This window comes from Borostomias antarcticus, assembly GCF_949987555.1.
Source record: "Borostomias antarcticus genome assembly, chromosome: 13".
Taxonomy (NCBI): Eukaryota; Metazoa; Chordata; class Actinopteri; order Stomiiformes; family Stomiidae; genus Borostomias; species Borostomias antarcticus.
The window spans coordinates 12,449,629-12,463,089 of NC_140246.1; the positions used below are offsets into that span (position 1 = coordinate 12,449,629).

At 46.3% G+C, this 13,461-nt stretch overlaps 1 protein-coding gene across 1 annotated transcript in view; it reads left to right on the forward strand.

Annotated features, from left to right (window-relative positions):
• Positions 1-10,044: 10,044 nt before the first annotated feature.
• Positions 10,045-13,461, forward strand: part of dock4b (dedicator of cytokinesis 4b) — a gene marked incomplete at its 3' end in the record, with an annotated part of 98,894 nt that continues 95,477 nt past the window's right edge. The window contains exon 1 of the mRNA XM_084448214.1: positions 10,045-10,168. Coding sequence (XP_084304340.1) covers positions 10,132-10,168 — 37 coding nt within the window. The 5' untranslated portion in view covers positions 10,045-10,131. The remainder of the gene's footprint in view (positions 10,169-13,461) is intronic.

Sequence of the window (13,461 nt, forward strand, 5' to 3'; positions counted from 1 at the left end):
TGTGTGTGTGTGTGTTTGTGCGCGAGTACGTGTGTGCGCGAGTACGTGTATGTGTATGTGTGTATACGTGCGTGCGTGTATGTGTATGTACGTGCATGTGTGAATGTGTGCGTGCGTGCGTGTACAGTATATGTGTGTGTGTGTGTGTGTGTGTGTGTGTGTGTGTGTGTGTGCGTCTCTTATCAGAATGTTAATCCCGAGGCCGGACAGAGAGATCGATACAGAGTGGAGGCCAGCTGCTGACCCTCTCCTCCCGCTCCCCCAGTTATAGACTGCTGATGAAGAGGAGGCAGTTATAAAGTGGTGATGAAGAGGAGGCAGTTATAAAGTGGTGATAAAGAGGAGACTGGGAAGAGCCGCCAGCACAGCCTCGACGCAGACCAGCGCTGTCACATTATCAGTAAACATTTTTACACACAGGCCCGTGGCCGTGATGCGTTCAGAGGTGACGATATGGCGCCTCTTTAAACGACGGCAGACGAAGGGAGGTTTGCGTTAAGGCCAGGATTCCAACCGACCGTCACCTCTCATCCAATCAGAGCCCTTCCCTCTCCTCATGCATAATTGAGTGTCTTCGAGGTCCCTCGAGAAATCTACATGCATTTATGTTTTTCATCCCTCCTCCTCTCCCTGCTCCCGTTCCTCTGAGGTGAAGATACGCATGACTAACATGTACAGTAGATCAAAGATAAACACAGATAGACCTGGGGCTGCAGAGAGCGAGGTGAGGAGAGAGAGAGAGAGAGACGGAGAGAGAGAGAGAGAGAGAGATAGAGAGAGAGAGCACATAAAATGCATGCAGAATGAGATGGAAACCGAGCTGCGCTTTCTAACCTCCTGCCAACTACTTTATATGAACATACTGTATAAGAACCATATACTTCCACACAGAACCACAAAGAATTTCAAAACAAACCAAATATCGACTAACTCACATATCTTTTATTGGTGAAATACCACAAGGTGAAATCACAGCAGCGAGATTTGTGACCTGTGATTTGTGAGCAGTAGAACACAAACCCAGTTCTGACTGTAACTAACATTTATCTGTCTATTTACTTTTCTTCATACTTCAACTATTTAGATGGGTCTTGGTGTTGGCATGGCCGTCATACCAGGGCCTGTGGAGGTGAAACACGAGACGTGACATCACAGACCGGAGCCTGAGTTTGCTCACTGACCTTGAACTAAACCACGCCAGATATAGATAGAACCGCCTGCCCCTGCCGTAGCATAACAAGCCTGAGGCCACGCCTCCATGGATCTAAGATAACACCGTGTCGAGCCAACATCTGCCTACTGTACTTACAGTACATGTGCCTCAAAGCATTGGCATACTATCCACATACAGTAGCCTACATGTGAAATGTGCTACTCAGCAATGAATCATCCTTTAACCCTTTTAATACGACCACGTCACCGGAAACATTTAAAAAAATATCTAACAAATATTTAATAATATTACAAACAATATCTAACAAATCTAAAAAATTCCTCACTCCAACACTTGCTGAAAGCTGAGAAACTGCGCTTTCTAGTATTATATGGAAAATCCAAATAATATTCGAAATGTTGTCCCTGTATTTTCTACACTGTATTACACTACATGTAATATTATGAATGCATACAAACAGAAAGGTGCTGATTTAATGAGCAGGGTAACGGCTGTGGGAGTATTGGTAGCAGTCCTTAGTGTCAGGCTAAAATAGAACACAAATGAACACAAATACAGTAGAAACCAATACATTCAAATTAAGTCAAATGGCTCAGGTTGTGTCATCTCGTTGACAGTTTGAGGGTAGGTGGGGTGCAATTTTCAACAGGTGAAGCAAGATTTAAATTAACACTAAACAACACTGAGACAGTGAGGGAGGAGGAAGAAGGGACCAAAGAAACCCAGAATCACTCACTTCCTGCAGGCGCGCCAAGCTCGTTGAGCACAGCCTGCTTCTCTTGCAGAAGGTGTAGGAGCACCCCTGCCGAGGCTGTTTCATGTGCAGCTCTGACATTTGAAGGGAGATGATTTGATGTGGACTGACTTGTCTGTGTGCGTGTGTGTGTGTGTGTGTGTGTGTGTGAGAGAGAGAGAGAGAGAGAGAGAGAGAAAGTGAGGGAGGGAGTACACTGCTCACATGTGCATGTACTGTAGTCAGAAGTCAGTCAGTGGAAGTTATCACGTTGCCAGCACTGTCTCTCCCACTGTGTCGAGGTGTGTGTGTGTGTGTGTGTGTGTGTGTGTGTGTGTGTGTGTGTGTGTGTGTGTGTATGTGTGTGGTGGACGTTATCAGGCCGCGACCCTGTGTCTCTCCCACCGAGCCAGGCTGCGCCCGCCACTCCTACGCTGCTCAGCTTCTCCCTGCTCCGGCTTTGATCTGGGCCTCACTGCACATCACCTAGAGCACACACACACACACACACACACACACACACACACACACACACACACACACCCTGTTTAGTATGCGCAACACACTACTCAAGGTGTGAAGAGCGTGACAAGAGAGCTTGCTAGAAAGGTTATAAATACCGACCATCATCGCGTGTCGTGAATGTACTCCATCGTTCCCAACTCCATATATAGAAAATAGAGTGTATTAATTTATGTATTCAGCCTCTGCATGTATATGCAGGTATGTGTGTGTATTTTATGTCCTCTCTGATTGCTCTGTATGGCCTGTTTCTACACAACTCCCAGCAAATCCAGGAGGCTGATCTCCAGTGGTGATTCATAGCTCTCCTGACACCTCAGTCGTCTGTCATTTCTGCAGGTGTCACGAGTGGCAGGTTAACACCGTGATCATATATGTGACATTTTTATTGCGTCTTAGGGGTAAACATGAATGAAACACCATGACCTAGCCTCTTCGCTATGTTCTCAGGGGTTAAATTGGCCCTGAGAACAAGCATGTTATAGCGAAGAGGCTAGGCCATGGTGTTTCATTCATGTTTATCCCTCAGATGCAATAAAAAATGGCATGTATATGTTTTTTTCAATTTAAAATGATGTTGCATCATCACTTTCACTGGCCTGGGTGCTGTTCAATTTCGCTCCGCTTGTCAGTCAGTCAGTTGTCAGATTAGAAGTGCTGTGAACTCATGGCATGGGATAGAGAGCCCTCAGATCATTTTATGAGTGAGTATTGGATTTCGTCTGATATATTCCGATTAAACAATGTTTTCTCTAAGAACACCAAGATTTTAGTCTGCCAGGAATCGCTGGCAAGCTATCAAGTTAGCTAAAGATAGCCAGCTCGATACATTAGCTAAATAAAGCCAATTAGTGCTAACATGGCAAGCTATCACATCAGCCACATTAGCTAGCTACATTATCTAGGTAGGCCTATAGTTTACCGTTAGCAAGATGGCTAAATGTTTTGCTCCTACTCAGGCAATGCAGAAATTAATTATTTCCTTTCATTTCTTAAGTTACATTATTTTAAAAGCTAAAACAGAAATGAGACAGGGTGGAGTTAAAAGGAGAAAACTTACAAATGCTTAAGGAATGTAGAAGTTATTATTTTAGCTAGTTAAATTAGCTTCAGGTAATCTGATCATGGCTTAATCTACCCTATCATAGGCTGAGTTTGATCAACTGTACAGTGTTTTTATATATTATTCTAGGACTGAGTCACCAAACCAAGCAGTAGCTAGAGAGTGGTGCAGTGCAGGGTGGAACAGCACAGCATAGGGTTAAGAAGCAAAGTGTTAGAATTGTCTAACCCGAACCTTAACCCTTTTCTTGGGTTATACCTGAATATATATCAGTGTGGATTGAATTTACATTTTCTTTCCCTGAAACTGTGTGCCTCCATTTAAATCAGGTTCCACCCGTGACCGATGTTGTGTTGCGTCTTAATTCACCCCTGGGGAAACATCCCTAGTGCCATTATCACAGTTACACCGTACAATTAAAGGTGTCAGCGTGTGTTTATGGCATTAGGCAACATACACACACGGCCACAGTAATGATAGCATGATATCACGGCACACACGCCACACATATCACAGCATGTCCCCAAGGCCTGCCTCGGGAGGACAGTCTGTTGTCCTCTCAAAATGAAAAACCAGTTAAGATAACCAGAGTTCAGATTGAGGTGGGGAGGTGTGTGTGTGTGTGTGTGTGTGTGTGTGTGTGTGTGTGTGTGTGTGTGTGTGTCTGTGTCTGTGGTGTGTATTTCTATCTGTCTATGTGCGTGTGAATTTGTGTAGGTGTGGTGGCACAATGGCCTCTGTGTCTCACTACAGATTGTTTTTCACACGAACACCCACAGCACCACCAGTCAGAGAAAACAGCAGCAACCAGAACATTGCAAACAACACAGCTTGATTAGATCATATATGACTGAGCTGTGTCTCACCCAAATTACACTGCACTGATATGACTCAAATTACTGTCCAAACAATGCAATAACCAGAGTCTCTCTGGGTGTGTGTGTGTGTGTGTGTGTGTGTGTGTGTGTGTGTGTGTGTGTGTGTGTGGGTGTGTATGTGGTGTGTGTGTGAGAGAGAGAGAGAGAGAGAGAGAGAGTGTGTGTGTGTGTGTGTGTGTGTGTGTGTGTGAGAGAGAGAGAGAGAGAGAGAGAGAGAGAGAGAGAGAGAGAGAGAGAGAGAGAGAGAGAGCAGTGTATGTTGGGGAGATCAGAATACAGGTGGGTGGAGGATACGTACTAGTTTTGCACCTTCAAACACAGAGAAAAAAAGGGGAGACATATTGCATGGGGGCTTGGAGACAGCTCTTAGTCACACACACCCATACACACACACACACACACACACACACACACACACACACACACACACACACACACACACAGTAAATACATTAAATACATGAGGTTTAGAAATGAGTATCCTATACAACATTGTTGAAGTGATGCATCATGGGTAGAGGGGAACACAGATACAGAGTGGGTCTGGTGTAGCTAATCTGTGTGTGTGTGTGTGTGTGTGTGTGTGTGTGTGTGTGTGTGTGTGTGTGTGTGTGTGTGTGTGTGACGTATATAGGCTGTCCAGGGAAGCTCCATGGCGTTAAAAGGAAGATTTTCCCCCTTATGCCTGGAGACAGACCGGCTTACAGGCTCAACTCCTCTCCTGATCCCCAAACCGCGACCACAGAGTGGGGGGAGGCAAACATTGAAAACATGTGGGAGATATAATTGCATCCTCCTCACCCACAGTGACTGGGGTTGTAGGAAACATTCCCCCCTCTATATCAAAGAACCATGCAAATTTGATGAGACGGGAGAAGTCGGTGTATTTTTTGCCGTTTGATCCCTAAGGCGGAGTGACAATGAGAGGATTCGTTTCCCTAGCCTGAGTCGTGTTTCTTGCGGTCTAAATGTTCTTTTATGTATCAAGACTATGAAAGGAGGCTCCCGGGAGTGATCCGTGTTAAGGCTCAACCCGAGAGGCAGACGTGGGGAAGTGTAGGCCTACTTACACTTACGGGAAAACAGGGCTTGAAGTACGAAGCCGTCTCCCGCCTGCGAGGGGAGAGACGGCTCGGGCGGACGTGCCGCTGTCCTCCGCTTCAGACGGAATCTGAAGACTGCCATCTTATAAGTATGACATACAGGTGCGACTCGCTTATCTCAGGCTTGCACACACTTCAAACACTTTGTTTAGTTATATCCTGGCCTCAGCGTTGGCGCCAGTCTCTTATGTTCAGGTTTTAATAGCAGTCAAACCGTCATTTCTCTGATATGGGCTGGTAGGTGTGTCCTGAACACCTCTGGTACATGTGTCCTGAACACCTCAGGCGAGCTGAGGGGCAGTAGGTTGCACTATGTCTGACCGGTCAGTGGATGAACTACATGTGGAACCTCTATGCATGGAAGCATGAAAGGCCTTTTATGGGAGGATTATGGTTTAAGCAGGCATTACTAGGGGGAAAGCAGACCGGCTAATCCCTATGTCGGTTATATGTGCCAATACTGGGCTGTCTAGGTACAGTTGGAGCTCTCACAGCACTGTCAAGGCCAAAAACAAGGACGCCATTTTCACATGGAAATCCCTTTCATCAGTTAAATGCAGGCTTACGGTATTGTAGGTAAACAAGCCTAATTTCTATTCACAGAGGTTGAGTTGTTCTCAAAGGTCAGACACCTGCATGCGTCCCATAAATAATGCCGCTGTGTAGATATATTTAGCTGTTTCTTCCTGTGAGGGTGGAAGTGGCCTGCTGTGTGTCTGCTGGGGGCGGAGGATTAGGCTTCCCAGAGCTGACCACCAACACTAGAGCGCGCCGGCAGCGGTGAATCATATCATATCGGACATGCTCAGGGACAGATGGCAGCAGACTGAACTCCCTGACTGGGATAAACAAATGTGGTTTTACTCATTTGGAGTTAAGAAGCCAGAATATCCTTATTTTGCCAGTTTAAACGAGGCATGCGGAATCCCTGGAGGAATTATTTTGGAGAGAGGGAAGGACAGGAGAAGGGTGGCATTAGAAATGCATGAGCTGTCCTCTCCAATACACGCTGGCTCGCCATAGGCAAACAATGCTGTCAATGATGAAGAAAAATACTGTTATTTTAAAGGCACTGCGTTCATATAGACAAAGATATCCCCTGAAAAATCTCATACCATCCCCTTCCTCTCCTCTCCTCTCCTCTCCTCTCCTCTCCTCTCCTCTCCTCTCCTCTCCTCTCCTCTCCTCTCCTCTCCTCTCCTCTCCTCTCCTCTCCTCTCCTCTCCTCTCCTCCCCTCCCCTCTCCTCTCCTCTCCTCTCCTCTGCATATGTCCTCAGACATAGCAGAGTCTGGTTGAGGGTAGGAGACTCCTCAGACAGAGCAGAGTCTGGTTGAGGGTAGTATCTCCTCAGACAGAGCAGAGTCTGGTTGAGGGTAGTATCTCCTCAGACAGAGCAGAGTCTGGTTGAGGGTAGTATCTCCTCAGACAGAGCAGAGTCTGGTTGAGGGTAGGAGACTCCTCAGACAGAGCAGAGTCTGGTTGAGGGTAGTATCTCCTCAGACAGAGCAGAGTCTGGTTGAGGGTAGTATCTCCTCAGACAGAGCAGAGTCTGGTTGAGGGTAGTATCTCCTCAGACAGAGCAGAGTCTGGTTGAGGGTAGTATCTCTTCGAGCGCTTCCTTGCGGCCCAGCTGGGTGAGTGGGACGGTCTTCAGTGGGACGGTCTGTGGTTCAGACTGTCTCTCTCTCATCCTTCCTGTGGTATTCCAGCTATGTGTCTTCTCCCCAGAGGGACCATGTGGCACCAGGCTGGGACACTCCACCCGGCTCCCGCCCCGCCCCCCGGGGATGCCGAGCTAGGACAAAGAGAGGGGGAGGGGTGAGGGGGGGGGGCTGGGGGGTCAAAGGTCACATGCTTCTTCTCTGCCCAAGCCATGGAGGGGTGTCCAGTAGCCTCTTGACCAACACTGGGCTATGTAATGTACGGCTCAGTTCAAGCTTGCTCGATCAAGCGAAATGTGAATCTGGTCAATTGAGACCCCCATGAGAAAGAGAGCAGTACAACAGTTCAATTTAAATGTCCTCCACACATGCTGTATTCATTCATTCATTAATTAATTCATTCATTCAATTGAGGAATTGTGAGTTGAGTTCAGTTGAGTTCAGTTGAGCTCAGTTTCACATTCCTCTGACAGCAGCGTAGACACTGACTCTCACCAGCAGTGGGGGACAAGCAGCAGGTAAAACTCCATCTGCAGGGGGGGAACCCCCCCCCCCGGTGCCCCTGACCTTCATCCCTCCCCTCCCTGCCCCCTCCATCATCACTCTTTAAAGACCCTGGCTTACCGCAGCACAGAGGCGGCTATTAGGACACCCGCCATGTCCTTGGCTGAGCTGCTGCTGCGATGGAACCTGAACTATCACTGTCAACATGAAGAACATGGGGATGCTAGTTTTGCCCCGTAGTTGGAGAACAAAAAATAGACTTGGAATCTTGGAAAATATACCGTTTAGATACTATACTAAAGTAGTGTACCATCCATATGTATATCCAACATTTGGCCTGACAAAAGCTGGTGACTTAAACCACTGGAACCAGAGAGAGACAGTCTGCAGATGCTCTCTCCATTCATCGTTCCATTAGTCCATTTATGGTTTGAGGGATGAATACAAATGATCAACAACCACCTCTAAATGTCTCTCTGACTCATTTTCACTGTGGGCTTTAGGTGGCTTCCCTTGGCTGGTCGGAGAGGGTGGAGAGAGAGAGAGAGAGAGACACACACACACAGAGAAAGAGAGAGAGAGAGAGAGCAGTACAGGATGAGTTCACTGAGGTGGACGCTCTGACATGCGTTTCCTCCTCCCGTCTCACAGCCATCAGCGTGTCCTCAAGTTGTTGTTGTCTTCCTCTACCCTGCCTCTCAGCTGATGACTAATTCATGTCCGGCTGAGGATTCAGCTGCACATCTCACTGTGTTCCATGGAGAGATGAGGAGTAGAGCATGTGGAGAGAACAGCTGGGGGCGGGGCCAGCGTTATATCATGGAGGTACTATACATAGTACACAGCACTACTCCCAGCAATTTTCTTTATATTTCACTTCCTGGTGCAAATAGCCACTATCATCCATAAACGTGGCAAAGTGTGTTTTTGATTGAAAGTAAACTCAAACTCAAACTTTATTTTAGAGCCCATTTTAAAACGACTGTGGTCGACCAAAGTGCTGTACAGAAAGGTGAAAAATAAACTACAACAATAATACTTCAAGACACAACCATACACAAAAACACAACAATACTCACAAAGACAACAATACACACACTAGCCTGGGAGTCATGCTCAATTCGAATTGAAGGACAGGGAGAAAAAGGGGGTCTTCAATAAAGATTTAAAAACCTCAAGGGTCTGGGTGGATCTAATGTGGAGGGGCCAGCTGTTCCAGAGTCTAGGGACAGCCGCCGCAAAGGCTCGGTCACCTCTGGTCTTTAGCTTAGTCCTGGGCATGTCCAGTAGCCACTGGTCAGCCGCCCTTAAGGCTCTGGCTGGGGTGTGGTGGTGCAAGAGTTCAGCCAGGTACCGAGGAGCCAGACCATTAAGAGCTTTAAAAACAAATAGCAGAAGCTAAAAATCAATTTGAAAGCAGACAGAGAGCCAGTGGAGTGAGGCCAATACTGAGGTGATGTGGTCACACTTTCTTTGCCAGCGAGAAGGCGAGTGGCTGCGTTTTGGACAAGCTGCAGGCGTCTGAGTGAGGACTGGTCAATGCCCACATGCAGGGAGTTGCAGTAGTCAGGACGCAAAGTAAAGGAATCATGTTTGCCCTGTTTTCTTCCTAGCAGCTAGAGAGAGAGAAGGAGAGAGAGAGAGAGATAGAGAGAGAGAGAGAGAGAGAGAACATCTCTGCGATCACAAGGGGACTCCAAATTTAAAATGTCTCATCACAGTGGCTCAGGTCCAAAGTGACCTATTAATCTGAATCATTTTATGTGGGCTACAGTAGGCTACACACACACACACACACACACACACACACACACACACACACACACACACACACACACACACACACACACACACACACAGAGCCCCTCTTATACACTCCTTACATACCCTCATACATTCTTTATGGGCTCATCTCAGCAGAGAGGCTCGGAATGAACCAGTCATCTACATCGTAGTTCCACAATGGCTATGTGAAATATAGGCTGTCAGTCAGTGTGTGTGTGTGTGTGTGTGTGTGCGCATTAGCTGGAGTGACCAGAGACACCAGGCTCATATCACATCAGTCATCATGTCAGTCATCATATCACACTGAATGTGGTCCACTATTCCATAGGCCTAGTCCTCTCTCTCTCTCTCTCTCTCTCTCTCTCTAATCTGCTCTGATCTTGGTCTGTTAGTCTCTTGTCTGCCCATGAACAAATCAAAGGGACATGCCACCAATAATCAAATCAAAGATGACTTTGTGGGTCTCTGATCCTTTTTTTCATTTGTTTACGTCATTCGGTATCACTACAATTCCCACAATGCACTGCTTCTACTCTGCTTTTGGTCTCATTGCATGAAGCTCCGCTAGACCGCTGCTGCTCCTGCAATCTGAACAATGACTAGCACAGACCGGAGGAAAGGAATTCAATAGAATGTGTTTCACACCACGAAATATCTCTACTGAGCCGCTTTTCCGACACATGACTTCACTGTACCAACCGTAAAAATGTGGATACCTACAGAACACGAAAAATACGGCGTCGGTAAGTTTATTGGTTCCATGTTTTAAAACTGTCGTGCTTTCCTGCACTCACAAAATGTAAATGTGCAGCTCTAAGCGGCAAGCCGGAGGAATCCGCAGCTGTATAATAATAATACTCTATTATTATAAGAGCGCACAGGCTCTGTTTGCGCGTTTTTACATTGAGTTAGGATACCGCTTGTAGAGCTATATTTCACGGCCACATTGCCCCCTCTCTCACCCATATTCAGATGAATATATTATAATTCTTCACTTATACCATGGTCAGTGCGTCTCCATCCATGGTTGCCTCTCTCCTGTGCGCTCACTGCTTTGTTTAGAATGTTGGATAGACTGTAGTGTGTGATTAATGAATGGAAACCAACGAAAAATCACACAATCTGTCATATTTTCCACAATGAGCCTATACATAGCCTAGGTATGGTCATGTGTAGGCTATAGCCTACCTCCCATCAAAGCAAATAACATTTATTATCAGAGATCCTTCTGATGGAGTCTGTCTGCGTATAAACATGTTTTTTTTTCCGCTATTCTACATTTGCTCTGAAGCTTGTTTGGGCTCCCCATGTTACCCTCGGAGAGTGTGTCCTACTGTGCATTGTTTCAGCGCACGGCTGTCTGAGGAGCCGTAGATCAAACGTTGAAGCGAGACAAACAAGCGACAACGCGAGTGGAAGCTGTTACATTAATAGTAGACGCCGCAGAATAGGCCTATAACAGCCAGCAACACAGGGGATATAATCTTCGCTATTGGCTTTCTTTTCATTGAGCGCCTCCGTTCTCCACCAAAATATCCCGAGCGTTCGCCGAGGCGCAGACAAACCGAGGTGTCCCCTGGCCATGTCCCCTGGCCATGTTGGAGTTAGGGGCTGTGGTGCGCTTGAACAATCCTGGTTCTGCTTTCTCACGGGCTGTATGGGATCTCTCTCTCTCTCTCTCTCTCTCTCTCTCTACCCCCTCTTTCTTTCTTTCTTTCTTTCTTTCTTTCTTTCTTTCTTTCTTTCTTTCTTTCTTTCTTTCTTTCTTTCTTTCTTTCTTTCTTTCTTTCTTTCTTTCTCTTCTTTTGCCGGCCTGTCTGTCTGTCTCTGTGTGTTTCAGTAACCCCAGCTCACCCTTTTCCCGTTGCATGTTTCCCTTCCGTTTCAGTGTCCTACAGGGAGCATGTTCCTCCAGCAAGCTACTGTATATAATTCACACATGCGTGTTGGCACGCACACTTTCCTGTTTGATAGTTCTGCATCACACAGACTGGGATCAACAGAGATTGGTTGCTTCAGTTACAAACCACAATACTTCCTTCCAACCCTGAACTGAGTGCAAATCTGTAAAAGGAAATGGTTGTATAAGAATGCTAAATACCCCCCATTGTCTTACAATTGCAAGTGAAGCTTTGTTAAGTGGATTAAGTGGATTCTTCATCCTATTTTCAATAAGGGCAATAAGACTGTTTTAATGAGCAGGTTGGGCAATGGAACTGGCCACTCTGCCTGCCAGACTGCTTCTGAGGAAGTTGACAGCGTTGTGCAACTCTGGTTATTTGTTGTCAGAAGCACACTCTCAAACACGCACACACAGCACATTGCTACACACACACACACACACACACACACACACACACACACACACACACACACACACACTGCCTTTTGATTGATTCACAGAAATGCCGTTTGATGATGAATATAAGTGATAGTCCAGACACAAAGAGTTCTCTAGCCGTTTGTTGTTGAGTGTCTGCTAAACGGCTTAAGCGGAGAGACGTTGATGCAGTGAGGCCGTGTGTTTTATCAATCCAGATCCAGCGTGTCGTTTATTATTTCTCCCTGCAAGTCAGAAACACGCTTCCCCTTCCCCCGCCACACTGGCCTGGTGCTGTGAAGAGCCTGATAGTTGAGGTGAACATTCACAGGTTTCTAAGGGTGACTTGTGGCACCTTTGAAATCAGTGTCCTCACAGCTCTAGATTCTCATAGCCAGATCTGTCTCCACACTCGGCGCTGTTCCAGGGCTGGAGAAGGTCTGTCTGCACCCCATTATCATCCTGAGACGATGGGGAAGAAACGTTGCAGTAGAATTTTCTGAAGATACCAACTTGCGCACGTTATCAATTTACCTCTGCACGGTTGCTTTAATGAAAAAGCACAAACAGCTTTTCTTTCTAAGGACTTTAATATACGGGTTGCAAGCCTGGGAGACACTGAGTGCAACATAAAGGTTCTCCGACGACAACATAGATAAACAAGGTGTGTATTTCTGTTTTCCAGCAGTGCAACTTACAAAACAGTGTTGGCGGATTGAGCCTGGTTCCAGCTGCGCTAATGAGAGCCTTATCTCAAAAACCTCCATCCTCTGAGCCAGACTACTGTCCTCTTAGCAGCTACGGACTGAATTGGTTTAGCTTTCAAAACACACCACTCAACCACCATGCAAATCAGTGATGCTAACTGTGTCAAAACATGTTAATACACTGTAACAACCTGAATAATTAGTGTTATAACATGTAAAAATGTATAGGTAAGTGAATCTACATATTTTGATTCGGTGTAATCTGAACCTGAATTTATCCTTAATTTCTGGAACCAGGATGATATCACAGCGCTAATTACCTTTAAATTTGCATTGAGCCCTGTAGGGGTCAAAGGTCAACCCAGAATGTGGATTTAGATTATTCATGAGTCACAGGAACAGCTGGCGGATCTCCCTAGGCGCTACACCTCACATGACGCGACCCCGCGTCTAATCTCACCACTCGTACCAGTATCAGAGTTTGAACTGCTCAGTGATTGAAATACTTTCTCTATGTCATATAGGCTTGAATTGTCTTTGATGAACTGGTCGTATTGAAGTAACATTTGAATATGACCTAGAAACTACATTGCTGTGTAGGCTTCTTCTAATGAGGTGTATTCACATCATTTGAGCCCTTTTAAGCCGAGACTGGCTTCCTAAAATGGTCCGTAATTCCCTTTTCCCCCAAAAGAGCATTTGATCTCCAGCCAAAGAGATGGGAATTACAATTCCAGAATTTAATTGGGGGTAGGGTACATTTGATGGTGGTGTCGGGTGGGTGGAGGGGAGCCAGGATAGAATAGGCCTTTGCCATTAATGAAACATGAATGGAGTCCAGCTGAGTTTGCATTAAGACTCCCTTAGGCTGGCGCGAGGATGATTGCAGCTTCTTAACCAGGGCGTGAGATTGATGTTCGTCGTGTTCATATCAGATTGCTAATGGGCGATCTGGGTGTGGATGTGGAGGCTGCCATACGGACGGCTGTCCAATCACAGAGAGGACGTA